The 18,728-nt window shown below is 34.5% G+C and overlaps 1 protein-coding gene across 1 annotated transcript in view; it reads right to left on the reverse strand.

Annotated features, from left to right (window-relative positions):
- Positions 1-18,728, reverse strand: part of LOC136038636 (phospholipase D1-like) — a gene marked incomplete in the record, with an annotated part of 372,020 nt that overhangs the window by 250,030 nt on the left and 103,262 nt on the right. The window contains 2 exon segments of the mRNA XM_065721881.1: positions 7,730-7,866; positions 13,539-13,659. Coding sequence (XP_065577953.1) covers positions 7,730-7,866; positions 13,539-13,659 — 258 coding nt within the window.

The raw sequence follows: 18,728 nt of genomic DNA on the forward strand, positions 1-18,728 counted from the left end.
TGCAAATAATGCTTAAATGCTTTTTAACCATTTAAATATGGAAATAATTTTGAATGGCGTGAAATACATTTTTTGGGGTTCGATACAATGGATTCCAAATCCCCGACTAATTTTTCATTCATAGCAAGGGGATTTCGTTTTCCAAAAATTCAGGTCACAAAATATTCAAATTCGGTTCAAAAGACGGAATAAAGCGGTCGCAAAAACCCGCAGTCCTTGATGGGAGAGGCATGTGAATGAACCTTGAAAGATGAAATTGCAAAACTCGCAATTGACGAAGTTTATCAGCTAACATATCTTTATGATTTATTAAACCTAGCCTGGCAGCTGAAAGAGACGCTGACTCAAACTTGTCTGCCGCTCTGCCATATAAATATCCCAGAAACAATAAAATTTAAATAAAAATATAAATAAAATATAAAATAGTAAGGAAGAAAAGAGTAGTGGCTATGGCAGCTCTAGTATCCAGACGACACAATCTGCCAATGTCGACCATCTTCAGGCATTACCAGTGGCTTCCTCAGAAGTGACTAAAGTACTTCGTATTGGTGCCACACTTTCTGTGACAACAGCGAGCAATGAGCGTTTGTTTTCTGGTCTTATATAGTGAAAAACCACCTTATATAGAGAAAAATATATGAATGAACCTTGAAAGATGAAATTGTAGAACTCGCAACCGACAAATTGTCTCAGCTAACATATCTTTATGATAAACCTAGTCTGTCAGCTGACAATGACGCTGACTCATATTTGTCTGCCGTTCTGCCATATAAATTTTTTTTCTGCAGTGACTCCTGTCTCAGAACCAATTAGAGAGTCCAAAACAGTAATGCAACTTACTGAATAATTTTAAAGACAGGAACAGAGACTAGAGTAGCCTAGAGTTATGTCTTGAGGTGAAAGCAGTGTTGCCACTCGACCGGCACCACTCCGCGGCACCGGCCTCGTCAAAAAGCGGCATTTCCGCGGCATCCTTGAACCAAAATGCGGTAAAAAACCGCGGCATGCCCGAAATTCTCGGAAAAGCTGTGTTTTGTATTTTTGAGAGAGAATGGGTGAAAAATCTCGCTTTAATATGAATGTTGATTCAGTGTCAAGTGAAGTGTGGTGAAGATCTGTCATAAATTTGAGAAAACACGTGCTGTCTATCCTTCTTTTCAGCGGTCAAAGGTAAGCATGGTCAGCTCAGTCCGTGAACACACATTTGTCGTTCATCGTTTTCGTCAAGCACGCAACAGAAGTAAAAGTGCAGAGGTACCACAGCAGGGTAAGTCCACGGTGGGAAAACCCGTATAAATGTGAAGTGAATAGTGAAGAAATTAAAAGCGATTTTCCCTTAGGCCTTCAATCCTATCCAATAGAATAATTGATGGGTAACTAGATTCTCGCATCTCAACCTTTTACGATTAATGTTTAATGAAAATCAATATCAAAAGCTTCAAGAAGGAACATTCAGATAAATAATACAAGACAAACAGACAAGATTAATTTCAGATAAATAATACAAGACAAACAGACAAGATTAATCGGAATCGGACTGTTCACGTGTGTCACAAACAATATCTTTGGCCAGACCATACACAATGCTTTGGTTCAAAACGTTACAGTCACGAGAAGAGGCACTAGCCTTCACTTTGAGTACACGCTTGACTATTCCGGGTTCTGGTTCTAGCACTGACTTGCCCGAGTCAAGCCCTCCTTTAGAATTGCGCTTAAGGCCACACTTGGTTTTCAGTGTTGCCGAAAGAGTCACTGCACTCAGTCGGTTTCGCTTATCAGTTTTCACTTCCTTGAGCAAACTGAAGAGACGCTCGGCAATAACGTTTGAGAAAGGGAGTGAGAAAAAGTACTGAACCATTTTCCCGACATTTGGGAACATCCGACTACTATTTGGTGACTTCGTTTGCAAGATGTGACGCCAGTAAACGACAATGTCCATGTCATCTACGTCAGGGAGATCGACAGTACTAGGTAGAGCTACACTCGGTATAGACCGCCATTCCTGCTCTAGCTTTGCTTTATTCCAAAGCGCAGAATCGTAGTAGTCGAAGAACTGACGAAGACTGGGAACTATCAGTTCATAACTAGAGCTTGGGGTAAGCAAGTGTACCAGGTCGTAGATCTTTTCAGAGAATGGAAAACGGTCAAGAATTTGTTGAACAGCTTCGACGTAGAAATCCCTGGCGGAGCGACGAATTTGGAGACTTTCCGCTACAAAACGGCCACTGGTAACTTCTCTCGTTTCGAGCCCCACAAGGAAATCGTACCCTTTGTAGCCGATATAGACATTTTCGTCAGGAAGATAGTTCACTTCGTCATGCGGATTGATGTCAAAAGGGTTGAGTGTTCTAACATATGAAGGCTTCATAAAGTTCCTGGCTAATGTCCGAAGAAGTTTTTCTACCTGGGTTTTCATGAGGTGAAATAGGGGTTTTTCAGACTGGAAGATGGTGTTGAACTCATTCAGCTCTCCCAACACGTACTCGACAAAATACATCATAGCCCTTTAGTATGGGTTGTTTAGTGTCATTCTTACATGATCATTAGCATGCGAGGAATCATCAAGTACCAACGAGTCCCAGTACAACGTAAAAGTATCCCACTGTTCGAGAATACGGCGTGCACAGTTTTGAAACGACAACCAGCGTGTTGGAGCCAAAGCAAGGAATCTGTGCTGTTCCACTTAAGTAAAGACTTGAAATTCCTTCCTATATGCATCTTGGCGTTTTGTACTGTGCCAGAAGTGATTGCACACAGTCCGACATAGATCTTCAAGGCTCTTGGGCAGTTTTTTGCAAGCATGACTTGCAACTAGGGCACACAGATGGCAGCTACATTTCACAACTGTAACCCAGGGATATTTCCCTTCAACAAGTGTTGTGACTGAGTGGTTTATCCCCATCATAGCATTCGTTGTGTCAGAGCAGAATCCGACCCAGTTTTGTAGAGGAACACCCACCTTCTTGACATCATCCACCACCTTCACTAGCTGGTTGAATAGACCAGACACTGGTCCGTCGCTGCATTCGACAAGAGCGAGCAAATCTACCTGCACATTCATTGCTTCGTCACAAAAGCTGACACAAACAGCAAGTCAATTACTCGTCAATTACTACGGAGGAAAGATTCGTTTTCTGGTTTTCAAAAAGCTTTTCATGAAAATGATGGGCCAACGCTTGCCGAGCAATGTTAGTTGCTTTAGTTCTACCAAGAGTGGCCTGGCTTAAAAGATCTGGGCCTGGCATACTTTTCACAAGTTTCAGCAAGTCCTCAGAAATCGAATAGGGTAGATCGTGCTCAACGAGAAATGTCACTAGCTTCGCTTCAGCAGTGGCCACTCTTTCGATTTTTGAATCACCAGAAAAATGAAGACTTAATGACATGGTCTTAATGACATGGCCCTTTTCTTTGTGATCCTCGGTTTTTTGTGGGAGGGTTCACTATCGTCCGAGTCTTTATCACCGTCCTCATATTCCTGATCGATATCTATCACTTCTACCATTATGTTGTAACACGTTTGGTCTATAAAAAAGAAAAATATTTAGCTATTATGTCCTTTCTTTCATGGATTGACTTGCTGGTGAAAGAAACAAACCTGCATTAGTTTAATTTCTTCCAGCGCCAGCCTGCTGATAACCCTTTGTTCTTTCCGGATAAATCCTTCGCCGGGAATCCGGCTGAAGTCGGAAATTTGGCAGAAGTAAGGCAGGAAGTTTTGATCAGTTTCGTCAAAGCAGATATGACGTCGAATCACAGTAGATGTGACGTAAACACACATATGTTGCGTTTTTGCTGATACCCCTGTTACCACGGTAACTGCGGATCTGCAGTTAGTCGTTTTGCAGTTACCATGATATCTGATATACGGTCCACTGCAAAAACGACTATTATAATGCCGAAATTGCACTTTTCAAAAGTCATCCCAAAAGAAAAACTGATATCCAATTACATAACTAAGTGTTGAACTTCTTTCTCACCAATTTGACAAAATTTGATGAAAATGAGATGACTTTTCAGATACCACGGTTGGACCGTGATATCTGAATATCAGTTACCGCGGTAGCTGGCCAGATACCACGACAACTGCAAAAACGCCTTTTGACCGTGGTATCGGATACCACGGTAGCTGCAGAAACGACTTTAGACCGTATATCGAATACCATGGAATCTGCAAAAACGCAACTATTGTCGTATAACAATAATATTTATGACCCACTCTATAGGTTTAAGATAGTGGAGTAATCAAAGGAAAGAAATAGAGAGAGTACAAAATAACACACACAACAACAAAAACCACTCAATGAAAAATTCTGTTTCTAAATCTGAATAGTAAAATTTTTTTACCGAAAAGGGCTGAAAGACCAAATGAAAATGCGTTACTTCGTTGCTATGACTTGGGCCCATGCTGACTTGGACACGCATATTCAAGCAACGAATTAAACGGATACGTCAATTACGATCCTATTCAGAGAAAGTATCCATCCCTAAGGTTGATCATGAAGTTTGACAGCCTGACGAGGACTCTTGCCAAGAAGGGCCGAAATATCCGTTGTATGCATTACTTGAATATATTCGCGATTGATAAAATTCCATACAGTGATATTCCCTGTCAGATTTGGGGTACCTCTACAGCTAGTAACTGTGTTGCATGCTTGACGAAAACGATTTACGACAAATAGGCGTTCAAGCACTGAGCATTGCTAACCAAGCTCATTTGATTGGGCCACTGAAAAGCCGAGTTTGTATTGAGGTTCAAAGTTTCCGCGTCATAGTAGAACTTAGCGCTGTGAGCATGGCCTTAAATATTCTGAACATTATGCTAGAGAAAACAGTAAAAATGCCAAAAACTCCTCTTAACACAATCCGATATTGCATTGTATTCACTTAAAATACACATACAAAAATTTGCTTTTCAGTTAAACTTTAAGGAGTCCGGTGAAGAACGGATACCTACAAGAGCCAATTGTTTGGATCACAGATTAAATTCTGGGATTCCATAGAAAGCTTTGGTCTTGTTCATTTTGGATGCCTGTTCAACTATCATCCGTTTTGGACTTCTTTTGTTTTGCTTGTCGGGATCCCAAAACGTAAGTGGAGGGATACCTATGACATTGGAAAAGTTGTCCGTCTGTCCGTCTGTAGCCTAAGCACGATAACTGTCGAAGGGAATGAGATATTTTGATGAAACTCGGTGGGAGGATCCTTTGGGTCAAGGGAAAGGTCGAGTTCGTAGATGGGCTCTGTAGCCCTACACTTAGGGGTGGGGATTCAAATTAAGGGATAGACAAAATATTTATAAACAACTAATGAGATAGTCGATTATGGGGTAAGAAAACATATTGAACACGACAAAGAAAACAGTCGATAAATACCTCCTCCCCCCCCCCACATTTTGGCTAATAACGGTTCTTACGACACCTAGGCTACTTAAATATAGTTACTACTTACCATCAATACCATCAGACAATCCTGTGAAATAAGACAAGTCTGTCTGGTCCTTATTGCTAACTTGAAAACACTTGGGCTGAGCTGACAGAGGTCATGAAGTCATGAGATGAAATGAGAAACTCAAACGTCGAAGTTTCGTCAAACCCGCAAAAATAACTCAACCCCCTTCGAACACACTGGCCTCCCAGGGGACAAGCTGCCGACCTACTGGTCATTAATTAAGGTCCGTAGTTGACTTCCGCGAAACTTTGAAATCCCCATTTTATGCAACAAAGACATTTGCGAAAGATAAGAAACTTAAAGTTGGACAAATTTTACATGCAGGAACAAATGCGGTATAAAAAGCCATTTCGCGGCATAATCGCGGCGTGCGGCATGATATAAATTTTATGCGGCATTTCTCTCAGAATCGCGGCGTAATGCCGCGAAATGCGGCATAAGTGGCAACACTGGGTGAAAGGCCTTTCCTGCATGTAAAAAACAGCTGTACCATCCCCTGCATCGATGGCAATACTTACTCAACAGAAAAGAGCATTTTGAATGCAAAATTTTGTTGCAAATTTTTTAGCAAAGGGGCATTTAGCAGATACTATTGTTGCTAAAAGCAAATTCCAAATTATAGTTACTGCGGTGAACCGGTTTAATGTTTATTAATTATTTTTATCGTCAACCATATATTAATGGCATATTCGAAGTACATTTGAAATGAAGAAGACAATAACAAGTACGACCTATTTGAGAATTTAAAGACCAAAATATTTTTCAGAGAAACTGAAAAGTAAATAATTGTTTTGGTAAAGAATTTGTAGATAGCACATACTATAACTACTTACCGAATAACTTTTACTATTCAATTACTCAAAAAAATACTTAAGGATTTAAATACCCGAACCCTTCATGTTCACTATTGCTAGTTTGTCCGATTCACCTATAAAAGGATCCCCCCCCGTCCCTGAGGGCTAACAGCCAAAATTAATCATAACACGCATTTGAGCGATAATGTCCAGAGTTGACCAAGCCTAGGGGTAAAGTAGGGGCGCATTTTGTCAAAAAGTCACCCATTAGAATCGAAAAAATCGTCAAGCCATTAAATCCTCATGGTTGGTCTGAGCTAAAGACACTTAGAGGAGGCGTAAAAAGGCAATTTTTGAGCTTGTTATCTAATTCCCCAAAAAAGAAACACCACCTAAGAAAATGAACGTGCTTTGATTACAGAGAATCAAGGATCTAAAAACTCATTAAATTTGAGTTAGAATAATAAAAATAAACCAAACTAAATAGGTTGCCCTCTTGGCAAACCTCTTTGTGCAAGCATGGCGTTGTTTCGATAGTATTTGTGAGAAACCAGCAGTTTTGAAAGCTTTCTGAATAATTTGAGGGGGGGGAATTAAAAATGGAAACACCTAAATAAGCAAACATACGAAAAATATAAGGAATCATTGCAAATACAATAAAAACGCCTATAGTAAGTTCTATAGTAAAACATCTATCACTTACACTTCTATCATATAAAATTTTCGAATATAATCACGCTGGGGGACAAAGTGCCCGAAGGCCGTCCTACACTCCTACTTGAAAGTAGTTGTCTCCACTCTTTATTTATTTTTCTTTTTTTTCAGTAATACACATCAGTACCCGACAAGAGCATCTTCCCGCGCAAAAGGATCTTATATTATAATAAATTAGTAACGCTGTAATACTAGCTAATGAGCATCGCTTCTTGAGGGAACATTTCTAGAGGGAACTGAATTGAAAGAAAAAAACAAGCTAATAATACCAAAACAAGTATTATAGAAATAACAAAACAAGTTTTATGGAAAAAATTTCCAGGTGTCCAAACTCTTCCTGAATTCAGGGATACTTATAACTTTTTAAGGCTAGCCATTTTATTAGTACTCATTTGTATTATTTATACACGTTTCTATCTTACCCCACTAACCCCTAGCACCAATAGAGCCATCTGGGGCAACTGCCCTCACTATATTTTAAAAATATTTTTCTTTGTATCGTCATAAAAGAAACTCAAAAGAGCCCACTCACATCTGCCTTCCAATGTTTTCACAAAATGGCACAATCCCCTAGCATTCGCTCCCCTGACAAATTGGACAACACAATTGAATGGACCTGGCTGTGCGTGGAAGATAGAATTGTAGTTAGTTTACTTCAAATTATTCAAAGGGCTGCTATCCCAAAAACCAACATTATTGGGTTAATTTCTTTGATTTGAGACAGCCGCAGTTAAAATATGCCGATAATTTCAAAAGAAAGAAAATAAATTTACCAAGTTAAGCAGGAAGAATTGGTCCGTTTCTTCGCACAACAGCAGCATTGTCTCGATAGTTTTCGTAAAAGACCTTCTTTTCTCTTGGGTCCGAGTTGGTCAATGAAAGAATATGGGCTAACTTCGAAAAATTTCAACTAGAAACAGACAACTGACATGAATTCTAATCGACTTTCCGCAGAGCCAATAAAAGTAAGAATCCAATGGTAAATATTTAACAGAGAAGTTTCTCAAATAAAGCTCATCTACTTTGAGTTGGGATAAGACTCTACACAAATAAAAGTGAAACATCGAATATAAAATTGTCAAAAAATGTCAAAAGAAAACATTACAAATATCCTTTTTTGTAAAATAAGTAAATTGAAAAAAAAATATGAAGAAAGAACAAATCATCAAATTAGGTAAAATGACATAAAAAAGAATTTATCAAATTGTCTAAAAATGTCAAAAGAAAATATACCAAATATCTTTCTTTGTAAAAACCAAATGCATTAAAAAAAAAGAAACAAACTATGAAGAAATAATAAATCATCAAATTATGTGAAATGACATAAAAAAATTTAAACGTCGAATATCAAATTCTCAAAAAATGTCAAAATACCAAATATCTTTCTTTGTAGAAACTAAAAAAAATCGAAAAAATAAAAAAATTATGAACAAAGAAAAAATCATCAATTTATGCGAAATGACGTGAAATTTTTTTTAGACATCGAACATCAAATTGTCAAAAAATGTCAAAAGTAAACATACAAATATCCTTCTTTGTAAAGACTAAGTAAATTTTAAAAAAAAATACAAAGAAAGATAAAACCATCAGATTATGCGATATGACTTTCAAATTTCTTTCCCCTAAAAGCGTAAGGTAAAGTTTTAATAAAAAAAATACGTCAAATATAAAACTGATAAAACCATTATCCCACTATATACAATACTATCACAATATATAACATAGAATACATGTCACTAGAATAATGATAATGCAACACTGCTTGTGGTATTTGTTTTCACATGACCTAGCATAAAATATTAATAAGAGGAGTCAAAATAAAATAGTCCAAAGGACTATCAAACTAAGAAATACAAAGTTTACTTACAAAAGTAAAACAGTTCAAAATAGGGATGAAACCTTTTTATTGACAGTGAATAGATATAAAATTATATAACTGGATATTTTAGAGTTTTACTGCTGATGATGAACACTGTATATGTGTTCGAAATATCCAGTTAAATAATTTTATATCTATTCACTGTCAATAAAAAGGTTTCATCCCTATTTTGAACTGTTTTACTTTCATCATGGAAAGGCAGTGTGGTCTTCGAAGTTATTTACTTACAAAGATAAGATTAAAATTAAACGCCGAAATCCACGCTTTCAAAAGAATTGTGCAATTAGTGTAATTAATTTAGCAAATTAGTGAAATTAGTTCTAGTTAAGCCCGTTCACAAGAATGTGTTGTTATATTTGGGGAAAAGAGACATCAAAAGCAGGCAAATTACACGACAAACATAAAAATTGCAGAGAACATAAAAAAAATCTAGAGACTTGTGTTGTTATGTTTGGGGAAAAGGGACATCAAAAGAAGGCAAATTACACGACAAACATAAAAATTGCAGAGAACATAAAAAAATCTAGAGACTTTAATTTGGCAAAACAAGCTTCAACTAGAATTGCCAAAATACCAAGCAATTAAGGGAAAATTTTTAATTTTAATTTGAAAATTTTTAATTTTAATTTTTAATTTTTACTTTTAATTTTAATTTTAAAAAATTTAAATTTTTAAGGGAATTTTCCATTTCTATAATACAAGCAACTTTCTTTTAATATTAAAAAGGAATTTGAAAATTGAACTTTAAATACAGAAATGTTAAAATGATTTTCAAATTATAAGATGACCAAACTAACGAGGTTCAGCTGAAGGGCATATTTGATTTGTCGCTAACCGTAAAATTTATTTCGAAATCCCATCTAGAAACCGATAATACTCATGAATTCTAAAAGGCTTTCCACAAGGATCAATAGAAGTAAAACCTCCACAAAACCGGACTCTTCTTTAAAACACAAAAGTCTCAGAACAAAATAATCTTGGAGAAAGAAAGCTTTATGAATTTTAACTTAATTTTTCAAATTTCATTTTTTACTAAATTTCCTCTTAATCTTTACTAAATTAAATTTAATAAATTAAACTAAATTAACATTTAATTTATTTTTTACTTTACATTCCTTTTTCCTCTTCTTTTTCAAAAACCCTTTCGATCTAAATCAGTAACATCATTACCAATTTATGATTTTCATTCTTTGTTCTCTTTATAAATGAAGACGAAAAGATGTCATTATACCAATAAAGATGAACGAAAAACCCAGACATCACTGGAAAAACTTTCAGGATCAAGTTTGATCTAAGGCAATTGGACTTTCATTACCTCCGTTTACTCCAACTAGAAGCTTTTAATTTTTTTCATAATTTATATTATCAGAACATTAGTATACATTTTTAAAAGTTCTCCCAGTGACTGAAGGAAATGCGTCAGGAAGGCTGTACAGGCGTAGCTTTTGTAAAGTTAAAGACATAATTCGAATACGTGCATATTTCGTTATACCAGGTTTTGACCCAAATCATATTTCCAACATTAGTGTCCATTTTTAGCGCTTCGACAAGGAACGTAGGGAAATGCTTGTTGCAGAAGTAAAATTCTATTAAATCTCAAGAAAATTTATTATACCATTATTTAAACCATTAAAATAATGACTAAACTAGACCATTATTTTTTTTTTATGGATTCTTTGCAAATTTCAGATATTTATCGTGCAAAGTCTGGTTTTAATTAACTGCCTAGAAAGAATACAGTTGCAGACACCGGCTCTAAATATGCTAGAATAAAATGCTGCATCTCTTTTAGCCTTACGTATTAAATAAAAAAAAAGTTTTGTTAACTGCATTATATATATATATATATATATATATATATATATATATATATATATATATATATATATATATATATATATATATATATATATATATATATATATATATATATATATATATATATATATATATATATATATATATATAGAGTCAGTTGCCTCAAAATCCTTTTATATAATTACTTTATATTAATTCGTATCTCTAAATTTTTATTCTTGTATCCGTTTTCTCTGTGCATAGAAAGCTAATTAATAAATGTGAAGTATTTGGTTGCATAAATGTTAATCTTTTTTCCCGCCCGCCATACAAGGCTGATATTTGTTATAGCCAACGATATTTGTTATAGTTGAGACATAAAGGTTCTATGGCCCATGGTTTTAAATGTCAGGTAACATACATAGCTATCAGACAAGCACTGATACTCCAACAAGAAATGAATACATAAATAATCATAATTTTTAACAATAGAAAATATAAGAAAACGTACTATAAAAAAGAAACAAGCGTTTGCCTTTTATATATATATTAAATAAAAAAAACTTGTTTTTTAACTGAAAGTAAGGAGCGACATTAAAACTTAAAACGAACAGAAATTACTCCGTATATGAAATGGGTTGTCCCCTCCTCAACGCCTCGCTCTTTACGCTAAATCTTTTATTTGTTTTAAAAAGTAGAATTGTGGCAGAGTCAAACTTTAGCGTAAAGAGTGAGGGATTGCAGAGGCGACAACCCATTTCATATACGGAGTAATTTCTGTTCGTTATAAGTTTTAACGTCGCTCCTTACTTTCAGTTAAAAAACTAGTTTTTTCTATTTAATTTCTGAACGTTTTTGAATTAATGCATATTTGATTTTGGCTCTCCGCACATAAATTATTAAAATGAAATTTGTATATTAATTCTTTTTTTGGCTAAATGGCTTTCTCTAGGTTTTGATCAGAAGATTTTGAGAAAAAAGGGGTGGGGAAGTGGGGAATCAGCATGAAAATTCGATTCTTTTGATGTATCTTTTAGCATCAAAATTCCGTTTTTTAGAGTTTCGTTTCCTATTGAGCCTGGTCGCTCCTTACTACAGTTCGTTACCACGAACTGTTTGATATATATATATATATATATATATATATATATATATATATATATATATATATATATATATATATATATATATATATATATATATATATATATATATATATATATATATATATATATATATATATATATATATATATATATATATATATATATATATATATATATATATATTATATATATATATATATATATATATATATATATATATTTATATATATATTTATATATATATATATATATATATATATATATATATATATATATACATATATATATACATATATATATATATATATATATATATATATATATATATATATATATATATATATATATATATATATATATATATATATATATATATATATATATATATATATATATATATATATAAGGCAAACGCTCGTTTCTTTTTGTAAAGTACGTTTTCTTTAATTTTCTATTTTATATATATATATATATATATATATATATATATATATATATATATATATATATATATATATATATATATAAAATAAAAATACAATAAAAAGTACTATAAAAAAGTAACGAGCGTTCGGCCTTTAATTAGGAAGTGCTCTCTGTCTCACCAGCCAATCCGCACATTTTAACAAAGATGTAATTCAATAATCTAAATCATTACTATCAAATCATTTTGGCGATGATGATACTCGTAGGTTACCATAAATGTCACAATGTGGCAGGATTCCAATTAATACAGCAATTATATGTACCTATTTATTAAGTATATAAAGTACTTATGTACCTATCCCAGAGGAATCCCTCTTTAAATTCTACAAACCAGTTCAACATCAAAGCACGGTTAGGATCTTTTCCAATTTACCAAAATTTTGACAAAAAGAGGGGTAATTATATACGTCAAATTTCTCCGAATACTTTTCTTATTCCAAGTGGCGAGAAATCCCGAGTTGATGTAGTGCACCTAAAACCATGTTTTAAATCTAATAAAGAAAAAAATTCTCCCCCACGACTCCCTGATCTAAGTATAGGCCGCAGTGATCGTAACTGCAATAGTTGCTCATATAAGGACTGTAGCTAAATATTATTAAAAACTTCTTTATTTCCTTGGTTAGTACTATGATTTTTATCTATCCCTATCTCTTTAATTTTGCTGGATTTTTACAAAAACCTAGGGCATTCAACAATTATTTGGGACCTAACCTGCCTAATTTGGCTGTAAATCTCTTACAGTAATAATTTTACCAAAGACTTCTCAGAGTTTATCCTTCCGCATAACTCAGTAATTCTGATCTAAAATGTATTACTGAACCTACTTTACCATTAAAAATTACTTTCTGTATCTCAATCCGATCCGTTAGCATATATTTCTTCTACTCCTAGAATCATATATTCAACTCTTTCGCTTTACTATAAATTTCCAAGGATACTAGACCGCCCTCTCCCCCGAAGACCAAAAATATACAAAAGTTCTAATTATTGTGAAGTTCAAAAAAATATAGCCGTTTTTTGGGAAAAAAACTTTTTGAAAGATTCTGCCCCTCTTCCTTCCCCCACTGGAAACAAATCCATGAATGTGCTCGATTATACTTATAACTTCTTAGGAAACGCCTCATTTGATGAAGGTTATAGTTCAGCGTCAAAATTTGTGCTGTGTTGCGATGGGCTTTATGCTAAAACAAGATTACATAGTTTGTTCCCTAATTATACTTTAGAGAGATCCTGTGTATTGTCTCTCAAGTCCCATTGAGGGACTTAACTTGAATAGAGAAACTTTTAAAAGCTTGGGAAATAGACCTAACTTACCGTCTCGAAATGGAATCTAAAAGCCTCCCTTTCTATTAAGGCCTGAAGGTATCTTTCCAATTGCTGAGAACGTCGGGCAATTTCTTCCTCAGACACAAATGCATCAGACTTTTTAGGAAACCTGCAAAATGAAAGAAAAGAATGAATTTTGCCAGACGTCTCTCTCTTTCGCTCTTCGAAATATAAGTATTCTTTAGAAATCTGCAACGTGCTGATATTACCGGCTAACAAAGGAATAAGAAAAGTCCTTACTTTCGCATGGAAAGATAGTATGGTAAATTGATTTTTTAAGAGGGAGAATAAAATTAGAAGCTTTGAAGCAAATGGAGAAATTTTATAGTTAGGGCTAGACCCCGCCGCCGCGCCGGTGCATGCATCGAAAGCCAACGACGAGAGGCCCAGTCGACCACCGTCGAAGTGCCGCAATACCGCCGGCGCGCCGACTCTGACTTTGAATTAATTTGAACCTATTCTTTATTCCGTCAACCGCAACGTAGGAACTTTTCTTTTCTGTTGTGGTAAAATATTTCGATTTTCCTGCCTGAAAAAGTGCGATTTCAAAATTATAGAAATAAGTGCACAGACAAACAGTTGGCAAGGATTCCTTATGCTTCCAGGGTGAGTGTATATTCAGTGCTAGTTTTTATAGCGTATTCATTGAATATACAATTGCCTTTCGAGCAGACACGACATTAAATTCCAGGTAGGAACTTGATATTTAAGGACCTCTCTATTTCAAAACACCTTGATAGAGCAAAGAATCAATATTTCTTGAGTCCTTGCCATAGGCAGGTGTTCATAAATACTGAGGTTATGATTCCTTCACATAGCAGCGTCACTTGAAACGGGTGGTTCTGAAAATTCTAAATTTTGAATTTAACATAGAGGACAATTAATGTTTTTCCTTATTTGTCACAAAACCCCTAGAGGTGTAGCGACTAGGAGCAGACTAGGAGGTGTCTGATTACAGGAGTGAAATCTGTTCAGACATGGACAGAAATGAACGGGAACGAAACTACAAATGCAGGTCTTTCTAATCAGCATCTCGATAGTTATATCTATTATACCTAAATAGCGACAAAGACCACACTGCCTTTTCATATCAAACAAAAACAACTAAGAAACAATAGGGAAAAAAAATTCCAAGACGTTTTTCCAAAGTTGTTTTTGTTTTAGCTATTATAGCACCTGAAAAATTAGTTTTTCTCTACTTACTCTGTCAAAATTTTCTTATTAGATATTTTAATAGTTTGAATACTTCACCCATATGTAATGAAAACTATTTTAAATGCACAGACACCTAATAGTTTGTAATTGCAAATTTTTATCTTAAGTCTATCTTGGAAAATAGCGTACTGCCCAATCTTCGACAAAGGATCTTAAAATTGAAGTATTTCAATCATGGACAGATTCAATCACTGGCATGCGTTGTGAAATAGCAATCTTATTCAAATAGGGTTGGCTACACGATTGTAGTCAGCCAGTCCCAAATATCTGCATCGGATCCAAGATTAAGAACCTGCTGTCCTTGTTTAGGGAAGATACATTTTAGTCAAAATGTTTATTCAAGATCACACACTGTCCAAGTACTGGGGGGTTTTTACCCTAAATCTTCTTTAATGTAGTAGATATGCGCTGACTATTCTAGCCGCTTTCACACATTGCCTCTCCCAGCACTCAAAGACATCACACTGGCCTCTGCAGTAGGTTCTACCTTCTCCCTAGTGGCCCTCATTGATAACTTTTACAAAGATGCCAACTGCAACGCAAATCAAAGCTAAGTTCACATTCCTTTTCACTATCTTACCGAAGAGAAATGTCTGAATTGTCATCAACAATCACAGTCTGAGCCTTTTCAGTTTCATTTTCACCATCAGTTCTGTTTTCTCACCGAATCTCTTCACAGCCTGCTTCTTTGATTTGCGGGCTTTTGTTGCTTTATTTTTTCTTTTTCACCTCTTCTCTGCTTTCCTTGTAGCAAAGGCAGCTTCAATCTTGGCTTTTACTGATGTCTCAGTGAGCGCTTTTGTTCTGCCCTCCTTTCTTCCTTGAAACATTTCGTTTTCTTGGTGGTGCTGGGATTTGGTTGTACTTGTTCAGTTACTGCAATCGTTTTCCAAAATGACTGCAAAATCACAGGGCTTACTGAAAGCATTGGGTGAGAAGATGGCGGTGCAGTTAGGAATGAGGCTGGAGTTAGAACCTATGGTGAGCTTGGCTATTTGCCACTAGTTTCAAGGGCTAAAAAAAAGCATTTGGTTTGTCGGTATTTAAGAGAAAAGATCTTCATTATCAAAACAATCTGGATTGAAAGGGAATATAACTTCCAAATCCCTTCAGGATGTTGGATGGTATGAAAGCTAAGGGGAAAGATTTTTCTACCAATCCAGCTGTGATGTAAATGGTGGCAGTTCTTCTCAATGGTGACGGTTGCCCGACGAAAAAAAATATTACTAATTTCAATAATTCATTCTGTTAGGAATACATAACTATTAAGATATTTCAACTATTATCCAAGGGTTCTGAAATGCCATAGCCATTTCGTTTCTACCAGATTTATACTTCTCTTGATGAATAACAAAAAAAAACAGCGTCCAGACAGCGATTCGCGAAGTTTCTAACACTTGAATAGGCCCAAACCTGTTGTAAATAAAAGCTGAGATTTGAGAAAGACTGATCAAAACATAGGTATTTACGGTCAACAATAATCGCGCCTGTGGCGCACCGCATTCACCAATAGTTATAATTCGTTTATTACTGCCAGGCTTGATATGTCATTATCTAATATAGACAATTTGTCCCTCTAAAACCAAAATATTGTTCCAAAATTTTCCATGGTTTTCTGGCAAATTTGCACTGAACAGATTTTGATTCCCAGCAAAAGAGGTTCCCGTCAAAGTTACCTTAGGGGGGGAGGGGATCTCAACTTTTCCCCCTCCATTTCAAAAATGTGTTGGTCATTTCAACATGTGGCCAGAGCCTTTGAATCCGTCAGAAGAGGTTTAGACGTAAAATTTACACGCGTGCAAAAAAGAAGGTTTTCTTAAACCTTTACCCCCCCCCTGAAAAAAACTTACAAACTCTCCCACCAAGGAGATAAATCTTTCGAGGGTCCATCATTATTGCTATGACACTTTAACACATAAAACAGGCCTCTAAAATAAAAACGTTCTGTTCAACCTTTAAGCAATTTCAGCTAAAGTTGCGAGAAAAAAAGTAAATCAAGGTATTTAAGGTTTACGTTCCCTGTGTAAGTTTTTGGTATTATGGTACTCATTTGGTAAACGTTTGAGAAATGGTACTTAGTACTCAAGAAATGGTAAATGGTAATTTGGTACTCATTATTTTGTGCTTATTAAAGAAAACGCCCCTAAGCAACTAAAATCGCTTTCTTTTGATGCAAGATGCGAAACTTCACTCATAACAAAACTTTCAAAATTACTATCAAAAACTGTTGGCATTAAAAACTGCCATAAGTATTTTCTCACAAATAAAAAGTTCTATCAGGGAAACTACCTCTACGAATTCCCAGAAACTCAATTTAACAGAATTGAAAATAAAAGAGTAAACAATTAAATAAATAAAATTCTGTTTAGTATAGCCTTTTTTTAAAGTATTTTATTGTAAAACTACATATAAAGATGTGATAAATAGTTTTTAACATAAACTAAGAATTAAAAACAATAAATTTCACGAGACATCTCAATTTTTCAATATACATTTTCAGGAAAATCTTAACTACACTTAAATTACTAGTTGACAAAGGGAAATTTCCATACAGAAATCCCACGTGGAAGATTTAACCTTTAATAGATAATGAGAGAGCATGGAACACAAAATGATATAAAGAAAATAAGGTCAAATTTATCGTTTTGGAAGAATTTAAACTTCAAAATCCAATTAGCAGCTAATTTGGCTATTATCCTAATTGCTTTATCTAAGAGGCTTGATTTATGATTAGACACAAATTTGGATCTTTGGTATTATGCTTTTGGGGGTGTAATTTTGGAGTAAAACTCGAATTTCAATACATTCACATTAAGCTAATTTTGAGCTTTTTTTTATAGCATTGCTGGTATTCTTTGAGTTTCCTGTGTGCTTTCTGGCAAGCTTTCAAGCTTTCTGGCACTGGGCTCAACGACAAGAAGGTTTACAATGTTCAGCTCCTTAAAACATTCAAGCTCTCAATGACTAAACTATTCGATGAGACTGTATATGTTTTCTCTTTCGTTTTTTTTTTGTGTATCGTTGCATTAGTGTTAGATTTTATAGTATTAAATAAATAAATTGAAATACTACAGAAATTACATTATTTTTTTTGCAGAAACAACAAAGGAGCCCTCAGGTCATCAACTTACTGACCTAGACATGACATGCCTTGCTTCTCAATTTTTACCCATATAGGTAAAAAATTTGAATCAATTCAAGCTTTATAAGAATTAAAACTAAAGTTGAAATAGGAAAGAAGAAATAATACAAGATAAACATATTAGAAAATCTCAAAATAGAAACACATGGAACTTCACAGTTTCTCTTTACACAATTTTCAAGTTTCTAAGTTGAATTCTGATCCTCTCCAAGTTGAAAGATTGAACTTTGTTCAACTTGAGAAATTATAATCCTTATTTACCAATCAGAATCAAGATTTAAGGCATAATGGTTTGTTTTTTTTTAACTAGAAAAATTTTTAGCTTTTAGCAGCGATTTTTAGGTCTGTAACATACATTTAGGAAAAGACGTATTATAAGACGTAGTATTAGTAGAGAAGAGATAGAAACAAATAAGTGTTGGTGCAAACTTTTAAAAATAATTCCTTACAATTTCAATTTGCCGCTTCTGAAATATAAGTGGGGCGCCAAAAGCAAGAAAACCCCCATGTCATTAATAAAACCTTTTTTTTTTTTTTTTTTTTACTGAGAGATGTGGACTATGGTGGGGCTCAGGCATTAGTCTTTGTACCGGATTCATTAGACTTGTCCATCTTCCTGTTTTCTAACAAATAAAGTTAAACTCAAGTAAAGTAAAACGCATGACGGATGCAGCAAAATCATAAAAATATTCACATGGAAACGATTTCTTGAAACCGTTGAAGCGCGAAAAGTAGAATGAGATATTTAAACAGGAAGCAAAAACAGATTTTATGCATGTGGAAAATATAAAGTCAGTTCTAGAGATTTTATTTGTTAGGCT

Source organism: Artemia franciscana, chromosome 18, assembly GCF_032884065.1.
Source record: "Artemia franciscana chromosome 18, ASM3288406v1, whole genome shotgun sequence".
In the NCBI taxonomy this organism is placed as follows: domain Eukaryota; kingdom Metazoa; phylum Arthropoda; class Branchiopoda; order Anostraca; family Artemiidae; genus Artemia; species Artemia franciscana.